We start from the raw sequence: 19,466 nt of genomic DNA, 5'->3' as shown, positions 1-19,466 counted from the left end.
ACCTGCAGAATTGAGGGCCATTCACTCGGATGCGATGGAGTCAAGCCCACGTGCACCAGCACTCCGTGTCTCTCCATGCCATACGATTTCAGCCCAGAGATCTCAGACTTAGAAAAAGATCGTTTCAATCTGCTGTCCAAAGGTGTCTTAGAAGCAACCACTATGCTTGTGGTTTTGCCTATCAGCCAATCTTCGTAGGTTCATAGAGAGATAAGACCGCATGCGACCTGCCAACTGAGCATCAACCATTGTCCACCTAGGTCAATCCTATTGTATCCTTTGAGCCAATGTGAGTTGTCTAGGACAGAATCGGTCCCCTCGTCACTTATACAATAAGACTGACTGGTCCAGGGGCAGCCGCGGGATCGATTGTCTCTGCTAGGTATCTCTATCAGTGCCTTACAGGAACATCCGGTGCCTGATCCTCGCCGGAAATAACATACCCCAGATATAGGCAATTACATTGATGATAAGAGCCAAGCCAACGGCTTTGTGACCAAACCATTGGCAATGTGACGGCCACATCATCTACCCAGCAGTTTGTTCTCGTTGCCCATGCGATTTCTCTCTCTCTCTCTCTCTGTGTGTGTGTGTGTGTGTGTGTGTGTGTGTGTGTGTGCACAATCCAATAGCTCTGCTATCTCGCCACTGATCTGTTTTCATATCTTTTTGTCTCCTGGGGAGATTGGCTAGCGTCGGGGTGCTGCGTTCGTGAACATTACGCGACCACAATGGTATTTACCTGTTTCTACAGGCTACCCCAAGTTGACATATGTATTTTGCGGCATAGAAGATGGGTTGGCATGCAGCTCTTTGCCTACCTATTTTTACACCTCGAATGAGCTGGATCGTGCTACCTATATACCATGACAGGAAGTAGACTCATAAGCAGCATACATAAGGTAACATGTGGAACAAAAATCCTCAGGCAAACCTCGGATGGCTATGCTTGGCATTGGAGGTGAATATATTTGAGCATTATCTATATGTCTTAGACACTTGAAACATGTCGCGTAACCCCCCAACCCTGTTCTGGTAGGTATTGATGAAGAGAACTGCTACGGCTTGAATAGAGGAAAGGAACATGATAAGTATAAGTTAACAGGAAAACAACTACCAGGTTGTGTAGTGTAATGGTTAGCACCCAGGATTCTGATTCCTGTAATCCCGGTTCGATCCCGGGCACGACCTCGTCTTGACTCATTTCCACGGTTGTGTAGTGTAATGGTTAGCACCCAGGATTCTGATTCCTGTAATCCCGGTTCGATCCCGGGCACGACCTTTTTGCGTTTCTCTTTTTTCCTCTTCGTAGCGTAGACCCACATGTGGATACATAGGTCTCCGGTGGGGACGCGCTATAGACCCTGAGATTAGGGTTACGTACTCCGTACGGTAGTCCGGGTCGATGTCATTGAGCGCCGCGGGCGTTCCTCAGCACTTCCCCTTATCCCGTATGCTCCAAGGCTACAACCAAAACCCACTCACGGTACGGAGTACCAATGTAAAAACAATTACCTACCTCCTCCCAATCCAACATTCATAAGTACAGCCTATTAACAAGCCAGGGAGTCAGCCAGAGGATCAGGAACGTACCCCAGCCCCCTCCCCTCGAGAATCAAAATTCAAGATCCAGCGGGACCCATCCGCCCGTCCACATGACACCACCACCACCCAATGGCGGTGACCGCTGGATGTCGATCACGATAAAGTAGCCGCGTCTGGCCGGGCTGGCCGGGCTGGCCGGCTGCTCGGCGCGTCTAAATATAGCAGGCGGGTGGGGAAGGTGGGCTCCGTCGCTCCGACCACTTCTTAGTCTCTCGCTCTCGGCGCGCGCGGGGTGCGAGCCTAGGGAACGCGTGCCAGGCACCATTCCCACGGCGCAAAATCCTAGAAAACCTGGATGTCAAACCAGGACGCGGTTTGCATGAAGTTAGATCATTGGGGAGAGCTCAGCACTGTCCTTCATTCATGTCGAATGATTTAAGGTCGATGTCGCCGGTACACTTTATACCCCAGCATTTACATGAGAATATACCACGTACTGTAGTAATTGCAGTAATTGCACCTCTATTCGAACCAAACAATCAAGCGCGCTCGATGCTATATACCCAACCCAAGAAAAGATAAAGAGAGCCCCGATCGGAGCACGAATAACCCCCGTGTGAGTGAGTGTGTGCGTGCGTGTGTTCCCATTTCCCCTGAAAAATGTCTCACATCCATTTCCCAGGTCCGGGTCCGGGTCCGGGTCAGGGTCAGGGCCCCAATAAACCGAACCCGCATACGTAAAACCCACCCTCTCTCCCTTGGTCTTCACACTGCACCAGGCTACCGAATGCGCCTGGGCTCTTGCCCTCTATGTCCAAGGCAAAGCACATTCAATTGCCAGAAGTCAGAACTCCATGTTCTCGAACCCATGACCAATCCCAGAATCCTGGGATAACAATCACGTGGACCGGAGGTGCAAGTTTTTGGGTTTTAGTACGTATTGTGTTTTCCACAAGTGGAGACCACACCTGGCTGCAGCGGACCCTCTTTTTCTTCTCCCGTTTCTCATGTTTTCTACTCGTAGTTTGGTCACGGAGATTAAGGGTCTACCGGGTAGTCTGAGGAAGAACCTTCGGAACTACTGTAGGTACTGGATTTACTCCGTACAGATTTCACCGACCTGCTTTTCTTGCAATGCTGCGACCGAAGGGTCGGTTCTGCAGCCAGCAGATCTGACTGTTAAGGTACCTATACACTCATACCACCCAGGGTTTTGCCAAGCTAGCTTGGACAACCCCAAGAGTTGGACACTGGATTGTGATCCTCATAACTCTCAGCCTAGATAGACTACTAGGTAGACTAGGCAGCGAGATTCACAGACGGACTGCACTGCCAGACCACCCCGGAATTGGACGATCCGGGGGCCCAACTCAAAGGGTCAAAGGGCTACAGCAACAATCACCGTGGACATCGCACTCCGTGGTTGTTATTGCTGTCCATGTCGACACGCGGAGACTTGGGGGGCGGTGAACTCCGTTCCCTAACGTAGCATTCCATTGCGTGCCGGAGTTCCAATGGTATGTATAGTTAATTTCATTCGACTCAGTAACCCTGTCGCTTGGTATGTCTGGAGTCTGGAACATCAGAGACTTTCGGTCTACATTGTTGGGAGCCAAGGTTCGAGGTAGTCAGTCGTCATAGGGTTCGTTGAGGCACTGCAGAATCTGCGATGGGAAGGCGGGAAAGCATTTGTGACAATCAAACTACCATGTCGTGACGTACTACACATCTAGTGCTGACAGAGCCATGCTACGATATCAAAAAGTCTTGGTGGTAAAGGTTCAATTCGGTATCTGAGATCGCCAGGAGCCAGAACTAAACTAGAAAGATAGGAGTTGCCGCTTTGCCTGCTTAGGCTACATGCGACCGAAACATCTGTCTCATAAACATGGCATTGACTGATCCGCCGCAATGCTGGGTGCGCTGTCTCTGAACACAAAGAGACAAGGATGCGAAGAATTATAGGACATTATGTAAAAAATAAAGACAACTCCGTGTCACAAATGCGCCTCCCATAACCGTTCCCCCACGAGGTATCCGATCAAATCTCCTGAAAATGCATCATTCAAAGAAGTAAGAAAGGTAAGAAAAAAGAAAAGAAAGTACATTTTAGACAAAATGTGTAGTCGAAAGAGAAGCTCAAATGACATATAGGAAATGAATGATCGATGGGTGGAGTTCGATGAATCCACAAGAGATGAAGTATGGTGGTCAGGTCGGTATATCGCGAACATGATCTGTAGGCATCTCCATACGGCCTGAGACTTTGGCCTCAGGCCTAAAAGGAGCCCTATGGCAACGACCCGATTCTTGACCGGGATCATTCCCGGAAGTCGGCAGACGTGACATGGTGAGGCCCGCATAAGTGCCAAACCATGCAGTGCGTCAGTTTGAATCCTATAATAGGTGGGACCCTTCGTGTACATCGTTCATGTGACGGTTTCATACATCGAGTCCAGCAAAATTATATGGTCGTGTTTGTTGTATCTTGCATGGAAGCCGCAAGGCAATCGGTCGGGTTGCTGTATATGCCGACCGTAGAGCGCTAGGCCTTCGTATGTGCAATATGCTGAGGGGGGGTGGACAGTTCAGGGAACGCGTCCTTAGCGGCCGTCCTGCGAGCCATCTGGGCCTGACTGGCCGGATGTTCTTTGTCTGTTGTTTAGCCACTCGACGGAGGCATCCTGTCGGGAAGCGGGGGTCTTCTGGTCTTCCAAGCGGCTGTTGGTGGTGTTCCGAGGGAAAAGGTTGTTCAGCTCGGCTGCAAGGGCGGATGCGGTGTAGGTACGGAGCTCCTTCTCCTCGCGTTCGTCCTCCTTCATCAGGCGTCGCTGGTCTGTTTTGGACAGATTCTCGCGGCGCTTCTTCCGAATTTCGTGGATACACCAAACTAGAACTTCCTCGGGCACCCGGTTCCGTGGAGCGCCATGCCTCGTCGGGCTTCGAACATATCGTCTGGTGACATCCGTAGCTCCGTCAATCGAGAACGCAACGCAGTATGAGATCTTGCGGCCCCAACCTATGTCAATCTGCGTTAGCATCCCTCATATGCACCGGTACAATGAAGCACATACCCTCAGTGTAAAGACGGGGCTGGTCCCAGGCCTCTTCGCAAGCATCAACGTGAATCCAGCGTTTCTGGTGGTCGGAATAGACCTCAGTCCAGACATGATCCTCAGCATTCCAGACCCAACGCACACGGCCTCCGAGGGCTCTGCAGAACATGCTGAAGCAGTTGGCCCACTCTCCTGCACGTCCCCGTCTCGTCTGCAGCAACTGCCACACGTCAGAGTACCGAGGGAACCGCTCGTAAGCGCCGCAGCTGGGTTCCGAGCATCGATACAGTTCAACTCGAGTGCCACCCCGTGCGGTCTCATCGGGCGTAGGAGGAGTCATGCCTTGTGCGATTGTAGGCATGGAGCAGCGAGAGCAAGGGGGGTTGTTGACGAATTGAAAGAAGGAGCGTTTGAACCATCTGGTACCCAAAGTCAGTAAGTTGTCAATCCTGTCACCTCTCTGAAGGGAAGTCAAGCCTACCTTAACAAGGCCCGAATGACACAATCTTGATAACCCCATTCTGGTCGTTCCCCTACACTAGCTGCCTGGGCCTGCAATATTTGGCTCTCCTCCTCTGCTTCCGCATACAACCGATCGAGAGGGATGTGAGAGAGCGCCTCATCGAGGAGACCTGGATTTTCGTACTTAGTTGGTGTCACGGAGAGAACGTGGAGGAGGTTGCGAAATTTGAGGGACACCGGATCTTGAGGAGGGGCAGGAACGATTGGTAGGCTGCGAAGTAGGGGTGACTGTGACGATGTTTGCGGAGGCATTTGGTGGGCCGGATACTGAGGTGCGGTCGGGGGCGGCGGTGGTGGTGCTCGCGAGGGATGGGGAGGAGGGTAGAGGCCGGGAGAGGGTGATTGCGTGCGAGATTGTGATCGGGCTTGTTCTTGGAGTTGGTTGAATCGCTTGTTGCGCATCAATTGTTCAAAGGCATTTGTCAGTTCGCCGGCATCGAAGTTCTCAGGATTCGTCGCCTGGTTGTGGTGGTGGTGTCTTCCGTCTGCCATGGTTGTGGGTGGGTGGTAGGGGCAGGGTCAATGACACCAGCGGCAGCAGTAAGGCGTATAGATCTCCAGGGTGAACAAAGCCAATTCCCAATTCCAACTGAGGTATTTCGAACAATGAATCCGAGTCGGTTGCAGAACAATAGGGCTGTTTGGCAGGAGACGGGTCTCAAGAGTTGGTTGTCGAAAGAAAAGAATCGGTCAGTCAAGTCGGCCGACCAGGATGATGATGGTCGCACAGCCCAGCCAGGCGGTCGCCACGCTTGGCGCTGAAGTCAAGGTAACCGCCACGACTATGAAGGAGGAGAAGTAGGAGCAACGAAGATGAACCTGAAGCCAATCGACAATGGGCTACAGGTAAAGTGAAACAGAAGTGAAGAGTAGGTTGAAGGACGTGGCTCCGAGAACGACCGAAAGGGTAAGGCGAAGATTGGAATTGGGAGAGGAGAGGGAGGGAAGGGAAGGGAGTCCGAAAGGGGAGCGGAAGAGAGAAGAAAGGAAGAAAGAGGGAAAGAAACGAAAGAGAGAAGCGGTTAGAGTTAAGTTAAGAAGGTGGATAAAACTACAAAGTGAGGAGGAGTCCACCAACAGGTGAGGACGACGACGACGATGATGATGAGGAAGAATGGGGAAGAAAGAAAGAGTTGTAGTAGGGTAGAGTGGTGTTGGTGGTGGTGGTGGAAGAAGAAGAAGAAGAAGAGAGGAGGACCAGACCACACGCAGTATTGGATGGGGCAGTCTACGACACAAGACAGGCACTTTCAGAAGAAACCGTCCGCTCTGTAGGAAGTGCGCAGTGACTTGAGTGCCAGCTGCAGTGGTGACTGACTAACTGACTAACTGACTGATTGACTGGACCCGTACTAGGACTCTGGGAGTGTTTAGCGTGGTTGGATAAGAAGTGTAGCTTAGCAGAAAATGGATCTTTTGGGTTAAAGGGCCATATTTTTTTTCATCCACGCCAGCAGCGAGGGCGAAGCGTCGTCAGCCTTGAGCTCCTCGCCCCAATCAGGGCCCCGCGCCAGCACCGCAAGCCGCGTGTGTCCCGCCCCGAAACAGTTAACTGAACCATGGCCAAGACCCTCTTTGCTTCCGTCCGCATCTTTTGGGAGGGTTGGCAATACTGCCACGCATCCTCATCGTAGGTATCGTAGGTATCGTAGGGAAGGGTATGCTCTCGCTGCAAATTATTCTCCTTTTACTACCATTACCCCCTGTGGCAATAAGCCCTTGGCACAACCACTCCCACTGCCACCCTTCCTCCCCTAATATTACCCCTACCAGTCGTCCTCTCGTCGCAGCAGCAACAGCAGCAACAGCAGCAGCAGCAGCAGAACTGCTGAAGCCATTGCCATCCTTTGCTTGATTGTTGATGCGTTTACGGGGTGCTTGCGAAATTGGATGTCTTGGCTCCACTCATTGCTTGCGATGCCTACATCGCATGGCACATTGGCAACAATTTAGTCTTTTGATGGGGTACAAAAACCACTTGCTGATGCTTCTTTCCCAAAGCTTGGCTCTCTGCTCGCTTCTCCATGACTAGAAAGGAAGAGGGATTTTCTCTTCTTCACAAGACACGTCCACGCAAGCCTCCGATCACTGCCATACCTTGGATTCTGAAGGGCTTCATCATCCTCCTTGGGCGGCGAGACAAATGATTGCGACCATATGAGTATCTGGAATTTTTTTTTCTCCTCTCGTCGACGCGTCTGAACAAAATCTCCTAACAAGGCAATCCTCGAGCGCGACCGACCGCACTCCGGGTCCGCGCTATGGAGGATCTCGTTCGACGTCAGCCTGCCCGTCTTACGCGGCTCTCTGACCAACAGGCTAAAAAATGTCACCATCGGTCACTCTGTCATGCTTAGTGACCGTGCACAACGCACGTAGTGTCCACTTCATCTCCAGGCTACCGGATCAGCGATTTTTTTTCTCTTCTTGCCCTCATCGTCTCTCCCTCCGAGAACGCACTTTCTAAAGCTTCAAGTAAGGGCATTTCGGAGAAAATGACAGCCTAACCGAAGAGCTTCATCGATCTCCCTCCCCAACTAGGCAATTAATTATCCATCGCGGCTTCAACCGCATAGCCTTACGAGTATACTGGACCCATAGTCGGAATGGCACCCACTCAGACTATTTGCTCCGCTGACGAAGCAGTGGATATCACATCGGAAGTTAGAGATCGAGCTTCCTTGCTGGAAAAGAGTAACGATTCTGGGCAAATAGGATGAGATGCGAAAATAATGTAACAAGCTAACGAATTGAACGTATGAGTAGGAAGCAAGGTGACTATTTGCTAACTAACTGAGGTCTTCTGCTGAACGGGGTCCCGAAACGGCAGTATCCAACTTCCAAACTCCTGGTCGGTCTCCGCTAGGTGCTTCCGACATGATATCTAGTGCAGAGGATCCAGGTCGTCAATCCATGATGCCTCCTATAAGGACCAACCACTATGCTGGCCGGAATAGACTTAAGCCGGCCGATGGTCATGGTGATCCTGATCAATGTGAATTGAGGTCGAGGCCCTCTATGCCTCACATGGCCTCATAGACCCCTAAGTCCGAGTTCCGACATGCATTGCGAAGCCCATGCAGGTCTCCTTCAGTCCGACCGACTCGAAACGGGCCCTGTCGCTCGGGTTAAAATCCTGATGATTGCTCATGGGTTCACCAGGCGACGAATCCTCTGGCGTTGACGTATGCCATGTGATACACACACAATGACTATCAGGGCTGATCGTACGTATACATATGTGTACTAGACCCCCCCTCCTGGAAAGCGTCTTTCTTGAGTGAGCGCTGCACAGATAAGACGTGCACCCTATCCAGCACAAGCACTACGCGGCACCTGCAATATTGCAACAGCTATCCCCACAGACGGACAGACAGGATTTTCATGTACGCGACGCAAGACATTGATAAGTTGATAGACATCCGTCTCGCCACCTCCTCCTTTCCTTCCTAGAGAAGACCCTGGAATGAATAAGGCCTTTGCATCATGATTGACATGGAACATTCAGGGAACACGGCGAAACCCAATTTCCCCGGAGAGAGAGAAAAGAGCGCTGAGCAACATGGTCGCACGGCCCGACCAAGCCGACAGCCGTACAGACCGACAGGTTGAAGGTGCAGGAACCCCTCCAGGCTTCATGCCTCAGCCTCCCTTTCCCTTTTCCCTTTTCTCTGGGCCAACTCGATATGGAAGCAATTTCAAACCGCCCGGCGTTACATGATTACGGTATCCTTCCTAATCGGGACGGATTGGTGGCGGAGACGCGCAAGCGTCCGTCTTGGCATAGCAACAAGATCTGGCTGGAGGTCCGAGGGAACTTTGGGAGAGCCTGAAGCCTGGAGGAAAGACCCCATCCCGCTAAGCCCCTTCGGTGAGTCTCTCCCAAGGTGCCTGTCAACCACAAATCCGCCCTAGACCCTGGCGGGGCCTGGCCAAGGGGAGGTTCAAAGATAATGGGAGAACTTGGCCCTTCAATTGGGGATTTTGTCGGTGAAAATGACTCGCAATCCCATTGAGACCCGGGGAAGAAAAACAAGACGTGTCGAGATCTGGCTATCCTCTGCCTCTTCGGATTTTTGACTTTTTGGTGGTCCCTGATCCTGCCATCCATGAAGGAAGGGGGTAGATCCCTCTACGGAGTAGGTTAGAAGTGTCTCTGATGCCGAATGCCAATGGTTCAACAGCACAAGAAAGAAAGAAGAGAGACCTTGAGTAGGGGTCCATGGTGGCCAGACCCTGGAGGAAGATCGGCGGCAAATATTTCCCCTGATCCAAAGCATCGCATCATACCGTAGGTTGACCTCTTTTCATTCGTTTGTCTGGACCTGTTGGGCTTTCTGAGACTCCGAACCTTATACTCTGTCTGTTCTTCTGTTCTCTTTCGAGATTGTAGCAAGATTAAGCGACAACCCGTTGATGAGTTAACCGTACAACTGAAGATTCCCAGGATTTGTGCCTCTACCCTTCATCCTCTCCTCCATGTTGAAGTACTTTAGATATACATAATTTCTACTCTATGTCCGTTGCTAATATTAGCGACAACGCCTGAGAACGGATCAGAGAGAGAGAGAGAGAGAGAGAGAACGGGATCTTCAACGGGACTAGTTCCAACCTCCCCCTAAGACTTGATCTTAGCTTTTTTTCCCCCCCCCATGACTCGTGATTACGTATGTCTAGGTTAGTCATCCTTCCCCCGGGGGCCGATCACGAGAATTGGGTGATGAAACCTTCGAGACCCTTTTTTTCTTCGAAGCACGTGAGGTGAGATGAAGATGAGGGGTCGGGACTAAACCCGGTGCTCCAAGTTGAAACGGTCCCCCCTTCGGAATTACCCTGTTGGGATCATCCCGAGGTTGTTGTCCACGGTTTCTCATCTACCTATGCGATGGAGGAGTGAAAGAAGAGGGTGTGTTATGCGTCCTCAGCTTTTTACAATATATATATATATATTTTAAGAGGGTTCTCCAGTGATGGATTGCTTGATGTAATTATCTCCTCAGTCTCAGTGACTGAGGACAGTTGTAAAAAGTTGTTGATGGTAGAACCATTAATGACCCCGGATCATTAAATATTTCCTCGTACATACTATCATGCTACAGTGTGTGCACAACACGATCCACAAGGATATCTGAGTGGTACATGCGTGCTTGACTGTAAGTGCAAGCAACTTCTAGACCCTGTCTTAGGGCGCGGATCTAATCTCATACGATCCAGCAGATACTGTTGTTTGGTGATATGTCATCGTGAAGTCATGGTGAGGTGTTGATGTGTACTGTACTGCACTGAACGATCATGGGCTTGGTTTACTTAAATCAAGTGGTAATTTCTTGTTTATACTACCTCTTGTTATAGGAGTGGTAATAGTAAGGCGTGATATACCGTCGACGGCATGGTTGTGTAATATCCTTATAGTAAGGCTTGATAATCGAGAGGGTAGGAGGTAGGGGTACTGTGTGTTTCGAGCTGCGGTTGCTGAGCTTGATTGAGCTTGAGCTTGATCGTTGATCTACCTACCTATGTGGGGGTGGGTGAGGTGGGTGTGGATTTGAAGGCGGGAGGCATGGGCATGGGCAGGGGGCGAGCTTAGATGTACTCTACATTGTACTGTGTTGACGTGGATGGATGACGTATTTGTTGAAGTGATGGTGTAGTCCCTGATGATTCAGCGATAAGAGGTCGACTCATATAGAAGGGATAGGCATCTACACGTTGGATGTGGAGGATCCAAGTTTGGTTTGGTGGACTTGATTTGTTGATTAGGCATTTGTACTCGTACTCATACCTGAGGTAGGTGGCTTGCCACATGTCGGTGTTCCAGATTCTTTATTGTTCTTCAATTGTTCCTGTCCTATATTCGATGCTATATCATGTGCTTTGCAAAGGTGGGAGGCTGTTGCTGCTAAATCTATCAAACATAATCGTGAAATGCTCACTCGTGCGCCGGAGTCGTATCAAAATTGAATTGCATGCCAGGGGTTAACCGAAGAAGAAACGAAACAAAAGGGTAGATAGGCCAATAGACAATAGATATTCATCAAGCATCCGGGTTTGCAGCCGAGAACTTGGACAATTCGGCGACGAAGGACTTGCCCCAGAATGCACTACATCAGTGTGGAACAACAGTCAGTACTCTGGTTCTCCTCCATGCGTGGCGCGGGAAGGCAAGGGAAGGGAAGAAGGAGACAGGGCGGGAAGATCGTCCGTCTCTGCATGCAATGCAGGAAGAAAGGGGGGAGGGGCCACGTAAGCTTACCTCGTGTACTTGGTAATGTACTTGTAGAGCTTCTCAAACTTCTGCGCACGCAGATCGTCGGTCATTGAGACCGCTTCGTGGTATGCGTTGGCCAGCTCCTCCGTGTTCCACGGGTTGACGACGATACTTCCGTTAAGACTTTGCGCGGCACCCGCGAACTCGGACAGAATCAACACGCCCTTGCGCTTCTGCTGGGTCGCGACATACTCGAACGAAACGAGATTCATTCCGTCGCGGGTCGACGACACCACACACGCGTCCGAGGCGGCGTACAGCGCGATGAGTTCGTCAAAACTCACCGACTTGTGCATGAAGTGGATGGGCATGTAATCCACCGTTCCTGTGATTCCGCGGGTTAGTCCAGTTGCGCTATCCAGACACGTTCGGTCACTGGACTGGAGTAAAATGACTTACCGAATTTGCCGTTGATTCTTCCGACTAGCTCGTTAACCACCGCCCGCAGGTTCTGATATTCTTCGACATCCTGACGACTCGGGACGGCGACCTGCACCAGAACGACCTTGCCCACCCATTCCGGGTGCTGGGACAGGAAGACCTCCAAGGCATGCAGCTTCTGGGGGATACCTTTGATATAGTCCAGGCGGTCGACACTGACCATCAGCTTGGTACCCTCAAACTTGCTTTCCAAGCTGGCGATCCGGTTCTGCACCTTGGGACTTTTGAGACCCTCGGTAAATTTGTCGGGATCAATGCCAATGGGGAATGCCCCGACAGCGACCGACCTGTCCTTGAATTCCACGCTGCTCGGAGTGGTGACCAATCCCCTACGGCGGTCGGTTAGCGTGCGACAGACGGGACCTCCGAGTGGGAAGAAAAAGATGGTGACCTACAGGATATGCGAGCAACAGCTCAAGAAATGACGCGCATAGTCGTAGGTGTGGAATCCGATCAAATCACACTGCAGCACGCCGCGCAAGAGCTGACTCCGCACGGGCAGGATGCGGTAAATCTCGCTACTGGGGAAGGGGGTATGCAGGAAGAATCCGATTCGGATATTCTTCTTGCCCAACTCGTGAAGCTCCTCGCGGAGATATTCCGGTAGGAGCATGAGGTGGTAGTCGTGGACCCAAACCAAGTCCCCGTCGCGAGCCTCGCGCGCGATGGTCCGAGCGAAGAGCCGGTTCGCCTCACGATAGGCATCCCACGCCGCTTCGTCGAACACGATTTCACCGGGGTGGTAGTGTAGCAGTGGCCAAAGAATAGAGTCTGACAGCTCACATTAGTCATGGCGACCCATTGGAGGGGGGAAGTGGGAAGTGGGAAGTGGGAAGTGAGAAGTGGGAGGGGAGGCGCCTGTTGCTAGGTGCCATGTGGCTATCGCGGAAGCTGGGAAATATGCAGACGCATATCAGATGCGGGCAAAATGCCCAGGGAGGGGCAGAAGGAGCAGTGGCAGCAGTGGCAGCAGCAGTAGCAGCCACCGCCGCAGCAGCAGGAGCAGCAGCAGAAGAAGAGGGGTAGGTTAAGGCGCGGGGCGGGTGATTAGGGCAGCGACTCACTGGAGAAGCCATTGTAGTGACGATCCGCCAATTTGTCGTCCATGAAGACTGGTGTCGCATTGAACTCATCCGACAGTCGCGCAGTCACCGATTCAATCTCATCCTCAGGCACCTCCAGTCCGGGCCAGCCATACCACTGGAAAGTCGTCGCCTTGGAGAGTCCACTCAATCCTGTCACCAATCCTCCCGAAGACATGGAAAATTCATACTTCCCTCCTGCCGATCGTCGAATGGTGATCGGAATCCGATTCGAGACGATCAGCAGGCGGGAATCGCCCTGTGAAGAATTGTCGCTGGCCATGACAGCTGACACTCAATGTGATTCAGGTAAATGAGATTGAGAATTGGAAAGAAGCTAGGAAAGCTAGGAGATGTTGTGCCCCGCTTTTCTTGTGTTCTGATCGAATCTGGAGGGAGCTTGGATGGGAATGGGAAAAAAGAAAACAAGAGGGAAGTCAATTGGGGTCTAGCGATAGGAAGGAGAAATTGGAAGAGTAATATAATGCGATGGAGAGAGAGAGAGAGAGAGAGAGAGAGAGCGCGCGCGCGAGAGATGGAGAGAGGGGAGACGAGACGGAAGAAGAGGTGGTGATGACTTTCTGGCTTCGTATCGGTGAAGGGAGGGAGAAAGATCGGGGAGCGAAAGGGCAAAACCCAGATAAAGATCAGGAACAGGGCTTGGAAGAGAATTAAAGTGGTAATTTTGGTTTCCCTGGTGTACACACTACACAACAATCAGGAAGAGCTCCACTTCCTTCTTAAGTGATGGCTGGCAGAACAATAATAATATAGTGTGTAGACTATTGTTGGGTTGGTTATTACTTCACCACCGCCTCATCGAGCCCCTCCATATGGGGGAGTAGAGTATTGTACTGTAGGTTAGTTAGTCGTGGACTACTTTCCGTTTACCTAGTATTGATCTTGCTTGTCCGCCTTTTTCTCCCCCCTATCATCTATCATCTGCCCCTCCTTTCTCTCTTTCTTTCTCTCTATTTTCTTATCAAGTACCTACCAGCATCTTCAACCCCCTTGTTGCGACCCATTCCTACTTTTCCCGTGCAATTCCTTCTTGCTGAACCAACCCTCGAATCCATGTGCAAAGGGTGCGACTGTGAGTGGTAAGAAGGGGTGCTGCCAACCTTGACCAAGATTGACCAAACCGGGCACGCGGTGGTGGTCGAACTGTCTCGAACCGTCGCCCAAACGCCGCGGGTGGATCAGTTGCGGATCCCACGGGAACCTCAACGTCATTGTTCTCATTGGTCTTTGCCCGTTTCTATACTTCCCTGGTCTCTTTGTTTCTTCCTCCAGCCTAAGCTAGGGAATAGTCGAACTGATTATCTGCAGACCGTGCTGCAGGCAAGTTTTACTCCCCGTCTAGTGCCTCCTATCCCGATCTAGCTAGATCGGTAGGCTTCTTTGATATTCAATTGATGCTATGAGCTTGTGATCTGATAGTTTTCAATTGTGATGGTTGTTTTTTGTTTTTTCCCCCAAGCCTTGAAACCAAAAAGAAAAATAAAATCACTCAATGGGCTAGAATCTTCCTGTTTTTCCGCTCCCGGGCTTCCTTTTCCCCTCTTTTTCTATTGATTCTTCGCCCCTCCCCCTCCTTCTGCCTTCTTCTGGAGTGCCTCCGTGCACAGCTCATCTCTGCCCAAGGCCACCACACATAAGTCAAAGAAGGAAATTGGAGAAATACAGATCCCAAGAAATTAAATGGAAACGGGAAAAAAAAAAGAAGAAAGAAAAAAAAAAAAAACCTGCCCAAACCCCTCCTTCACGCACGAAAAGGCCAGAATGTTCCTGTCTAGCAGGAATTGATGCCTTGCATGTGCTCCGTTCCCCGCGGGTTTTGACAGGTGCCCTGGTCCTAGGCCAATCAATGCCCATCAATCATGGACGTCACCACTGACTGCTTCTTCCTTCTCTTCCTTCTGCGCATGGCTCGGGTGTCTAACTCTCTCTCCCTCTCTCTCTTTTGCATCCACCCGGGATTTTCAGGGTCATCCACTCTCTTCTTTCATCCTCGTGTGACTTAAAGACCTATCCATTGTCCTCTTTCCTCGCTTGGATCCGTATTTCAACTCTATTATCTATCCTCAGCAACCACTCCCTCCACTCCACTACCCTCTGCAGCCTTAAAACATCCCTAGGTCCGAGTCTTGTCGCTGCAGTCCAACCCTCCCTCCTTATTATTTCTTCCTGCCCATCACGGACTCTTTGACTCTTTGATTTGCTCCACTGCTCCACTATTCTTTTTCAGCCTTCTGGTCCCCGCTGATCCTGGATCCCCCCCTGCTGTCTGCAAGACATCCATTAGGTGTCACAAAGACCTTCTAGAAAACACCTCTTGCTCCAAGACACATACACACACTGTCGCAATGACGGTCTTCATTGCTTCACTGTACGTCAATGCCTTTCTTCTTCCTCTCTACCTGGTCCGCTGCCCCCTACTAACTCTGAATAGCTTCCTTCCGTACACCATCAACTTCCAAGCTACTGAGCTGAGATATGCTCGTCGCAAATCATCCAGCAGCTCCTCTCAAGGAGAAGGGAAGATTGTAGGACGCTTGGCTGATACCAATCGGAAACGCCATTCGAAGAGCATCAGTCTATACACACCAGGGGCAACCACTGAGGATGAGAAGATCTTCAAGCCATACATCTCCCGATCTGCGGGAGAGATCCCGGCTGCAGATGACCCCAACGGTCCCGGCCCTAGTGAGCCTCGCACGGTCTCTTGGGGCCAGAGCCGGAAGTTCAACCAGCCGCGCTCCAAGGCTTCTTTATACCCGGAGCCATCCATCCTTAGTCGTCCTGAGATCGACGAACTAGACAACCCGCCGTATCTTGATGCTCCCTTGGATGCAATCAGCTCCGAGGAAGAGCATGGCAGCCCGCGGGCCCTTCTTTCGGAGATGGATTGGGTGGTCAAAGCAGCAGAGCAGGGCAATGGTGGCCTGCGCAATGCTATCAATGCTGCCGAGGAAGCCGGTATGCTGACAGACAAAATGTGGGTGGGGACCTTGGGCATGCCCACCGACTCGTTAAAGGACGAGACTCGGGCTAGTATCTCCGAGGCCCTCGAGGATGAGTTCGAGTCCTTGACGGTTTTCGTCAATGACAGCGAGTTCGAGGGCCACTACACTCACTTTTGCCGTGCCGTCCTCTGGCCTGCCTTCCACTATCAGATGCAAGAAAGTCCTCGACACACAGAGTATGATGATTATTCCTGGAAGCAGTATGTGAGGGTCAATGAGGCCTTCGCGGACAAGATTGCTGCCTACTGGCGTCCAGGGGATAGCATTTGGATTCATGACTACCACCTTCTGCTTCTCCCATCCATGCTCCGCGAGAGACTACCGAATGCAGAGATCGGGTTCTTCATGCACACTGCCTTCCCCTCTTCTGAGATTTTCCGGTGCCTCAATGCTCGAGATGCGCTGCTTCATGGTCTATTGGGCGCCGATCTCGTCGGGTTCCAGACGGAGGAATATTGCTACCATTTCCTCCAGTCATGCATCCGTCTGCTCGGCTTGGAGGTGTCCGTCGATGGTGTCCAGCTGGAGAAGAGATTTGTCAACGTGAGAAACATGCCGATTGGAGTCGATCCGAAAGCCCTCGATCTGCTCCGCAGGTCAACCGAGGTCAAGGACTGGATCGCCAATATCAGTTCTCGGTACAAGGGAAAGCACTTGATTGTTGCTCGAGACAGGCTGGATGCTCCCGGCGGTATTAAGCACAAGCTAATGGCTTACGAGCTGTTCCTGAAGCAATATCCCAAGTGGAGAGACAAGGTATGTTGACATGCTTGACGTCTACGCGACGCAGGGACCAGGTTCTAACTTCAGCAGGTCGTCCTTGTCCAAATCGCTTCGGCCTCTGAATTACCTGAGTTAGAGGCGCAAGTCTCGAAGATAGCCATGCGCATCAACTCAGTCTACTCGAGTTTGACTCATCAGCCACTGGTTTTCCTCCGTCAAGACATCAGTTACTCTCAGTTCTTGGCTCTCATGAGTGTGGCCGAGATCTTCATGGTCACTAGTCTGAGAGAAGGTATGAACCTCAGTAGTCACGATTACATCCACTGCCAAGATGGAATCTTGACCGGGCAGCGCCATGGCTCCCTCATTCTGAGTGAATTCACTGGAAGTGCGTCGATCTTCAACGGTCACGAACTCATGGTCAATCCATGGGATTACAAGGAGGTTGCCGACACAATCAACAGAGCCTTTGAGATGACCGCGGAGCAGAAACAGCGCAACTGGGAGTTCCTGCTAGAAAAGATGACTCCTCACACCGCTCTTGCCTGGTTCAACTCGTTCCAGGCCTCACTGACCAAAGCCCACAGCGCACAATTATCCCGTGAACTCAGCCAGGTAAAACCTCTTTCGCTCGATGCCGTAAAAGGCGCGTACGACGAGTCCACCGTGCGACTGTTCTTCTTGGAGATTGAGGGCATAGTCGCCTCCAGCCATGGAGGGCCTGCTAACTTGGTTCCTCTACTCCAGCGCCTACTTGAGGATCCAAAGAACTTGGTATACGTGACCAGCAGCAAGAGTCCTGAACAGCTCGAAATCCTGCTCGAGCCGCTCTCCACCAAAGTAGGAATCATTGCTGAGAACGGCTGTTTTGTACGACAGATTGGAAATTCCGACTGGGTGACACTTGTAGACATGGAGAAGGCCAAAGATTGGCGAAATGGCATTCGCAAGGTGATCCAATACTACCACGAACGAGTTGAAGGAAGTGTGATGGAGGAAGGCCGTTGCTTGCTAAATTTCTGGTATCACGACGCGCTTGACCCCGAGGCGGCCGCCCGCCAGGCTTCTGGCCTTGCCGATCAGATCAACGGCACTCGCGGTAGTGAAGCCATCCGCGTGGTCCTCACCGAGGGCGCAGTGAGTGTTGAACCTTTGGACATGACGAAAGCCAAAGCGGCCGATTCCGTCTTGCAGCATCTGGACCAAATCCCGGACTTTTTGTTTGTGGCGGGCGGAGCCCGCGGCGACGAAGCCCTGTTCCGGTGGGCGAATCGCCTTCAGACTGACGAGAAAAACCCCAGTGTCACCACGCTCACCGTGGGTACTCATGCCACAGAAGCGCGAGCCGTTCCGCCCGAGGGATTGGGCATTGTTGACATTGTAGATGCGCTGGTCTTCTCTCTTCCCGAGGGCCACCTTGATGGACATTCTGACGGTCTCGCCGCCGACGCCCCAGCCCCAGTCCAGGCTGAACAAGGAGAGGACGAGCAGACAAACGGACACGCTCCAGCCACCCCTCCTCCTGTCTTCAGTGGACATGAGGCAAACGGGTACTCCACCCCTCCAATGTCTCCGACTCCGGACTGGCATCTCGTGGAACACTCGCCTACATTGAATGGTGTGAATGGAGCGACACACCCATTATGACCTTGATGCCTACTGATACGCATCCACTTCTGGGAGCTCACTAACGACTATCCTTATCCTCCCGTCTACTTACCTCTTTCACCTCTTTATGCAGCCTTCTTCTTTCTTATACCTTGATTCGAGGAACACCTTGTAGCACCTCCTTGACATGACGTTACGTGACCTAACGTGTGACATGACCTAAGATTACCCTCAACCCCCTGTCACTACCCCCAATACCCTTCTCGGTTGTCCCTCTCCTCCACCTCTTGTCTTTTTTATTCCATTCTTCTTGATCAGGGATGTGACATATCACGGCGAATGGACACACTCGATGATAATCATAAGATCTTTCACAATATGATGATGTTGATGGAGAATTCACTAACTTCCTTAATTGATTTATGAAGACTTTGGTAGTTGACACTTAGATTGTGACCATACAAATGATGATCTTTTTTGACCGCGTACCCAGCCTTTAGAGATCAAGATGTAAAGATGGAATAGCCGTGCAGATACTCCACCATAGTGCCAGACAGGTTGCTCCGATGATGCCTGCACCCGTGAAACCCACCCAGTACAAAATGAACGGGCTGGTACAGTCCCCCCCCCCTTTTCCCCATCGGATGTCTGGCTGCTGTACAGTACCTTAAACTCAGCAACAGACTTCCTTTCTTCTCCACATCCCACCTCCCCGACCCTCCGCACTGGACAGATATACATAAGATGTACTGTACATACACACATACATACATACAAGTCACGGATTAGTCCACCACCGCCACCACCACCGCCGCCGCCGCCGCATGGACCCTATCTCCCCGGTACTACAAACCACAACAAAAGACAGAAGACAAGACCAAACTCACCCAGTCAACCCCGTTGCCCGTTATGTGTCGATCTAACCACAGGTACAGCTAAGCTGGACAGGAGATTTTTTTCAGTTTCCTGAGCCGGGAGCTGACGGTGACAGCGTTGGTACGGGTAGATGGCGATGTGTATTTCAATCACACCATGTTCGGCAGGCGAGGGGGCGGGGGAGGGGGGGGCAACTGTGGCCAAACACACACACACACAGGTTCAGCGAAGGGTACATGCATCTTGGGGGTGATGTGATGTTATTGCTCAGCTGTTGTCGATTGTCGATGGGCGATGTTGACGGAAAGATTGCCAGTCA

General features: G+C 51.5%; 3 protein-coding genes and 2 non-coding genes across 5 annotated transcripts; 3 read left to right on the top strand and 2 right to left on the bottom strand.

Annotated features, from left to right (window-relative positions):
- The first annotated feature begins 1,119 nt into the window (after nucleotides 1-1,119).
- Nucleotides 1,120-1,191, top strand: BO66DRAFT_t9. The gene has a single exon. It is a non-coding gene; the product is annotated as a tRNA-Gln (tRNA).
- A 19-nt stretch (nucleotides 1,192-1,210) lies between these two features.
- BO66DRAFT_t10 lies at nucleotides 1,211-1,282 on the top strand. Its single transcript has one exon. It is a non-coding gene; the product is annotated as a tRNA-Gln (tRNA).
- A 2,777-nt stretch (nucleotides 1,283-4,059) lies between these two features.
- On the bottom strand, nucleotides 4,060-5,983 carry png1 (peptide-N4-(N-acetyl-beta-glucosaminyl)asparagine amidase). The gene is made up of 3 exons (XM_025653481.1): nucleotides 5,083-5,983; nucleotides 4,620-5,020; nucleotides 4,060-4,564 (listed from the first exon to the last, which is right to left on the bottom strand). Exons 1-3 carry the CDS (start codon nucleotides 5,613-5,615, stop codon nucleotides 4,149-4,151), a joined length of 1,350 nt encoding a protein of 449 aa, XP_025508962.1. The 5' UTR covers nucleotides 5,616-5,983; the 3' UTR covers nucleotides 4,060-4,148.
- A 4,955-nt stretch (nucleotides 5,984-10,938) lies between these two features.
- BO66DRAFT_387074 (glycosyltransferase family 20 protein) lies at nucleotides 10,939-13,503 on the bottom strand. Its single transcript, XM_025646216.1, has 5 exons — nucleotides 12,897-13,503; nucleotides 12,228-12,603; nucleotides 11,791-12,161; nucleotides 11,377-11,716; nucleotides 10,939-11,224 (listed from the first exon to the last, which is right to left on the bottom strand). Exons 1-5 carry the CDS (start codon nucleotides 13,195-13,197, stop codon nucleotides 11,158-11,160), a joined length of 1,455 nt encoding a protein of 484 aa, XP_025508961.1. The 5' UTR covers nucleotides 13,198-13,503; the 3' UTR covers nucleotides 10,939-11,157.
- A 1,532-nt stretch (nucleotides 13,504-15,035) lies between these two features.
- BO66DRAFT_452 (trehalose-6-phosphate synthase) lies at nucleotides 15,036-18,745 on the top strand. Its single transcript, XM_025651899.1, has 3 exons — nucleotides 15,036-15,303; nucleotides 15,367-16,696; nucleotides 16,754-18,745. The coding sequence occupies exons 1-3, from the start codon at nucleotides 15,281-15,283 to the stop codon at nucleotides 18,308-18,310; spliced, it is 2,910 nt and encodes a 969-aa protein (XP_025508960.1). The 5' UTR covers nucleotides 15,036-15,280; the 3' UTR covers nucleotides 18,311-18,745.
- Nucleotides 18,746-19,466: the final 721 nt, after the last annotated feature.

This window comes from Aspergillus aculeatinus, assembly GCF_003184765.1.
Source record: "Aspergillus aculeatinus CBS 121060 unplaced genomic scaffold BO66scaffold_1, whole genome shotgun sequence".
NCBI classification, from domain to species: domain Eukaryota; kingdom Fungi; phylum Ascomycota; class Eurotiomycetes; order Eurotiales; family Aspergillaceae; genus Aspergillus; species Aspergillus aculeatinus.
The sequence above is the reverse complement of the archived record's forward strand: the minus strand, read 5'-3'. Positions and strand labels throughout refer to the sequence as shown.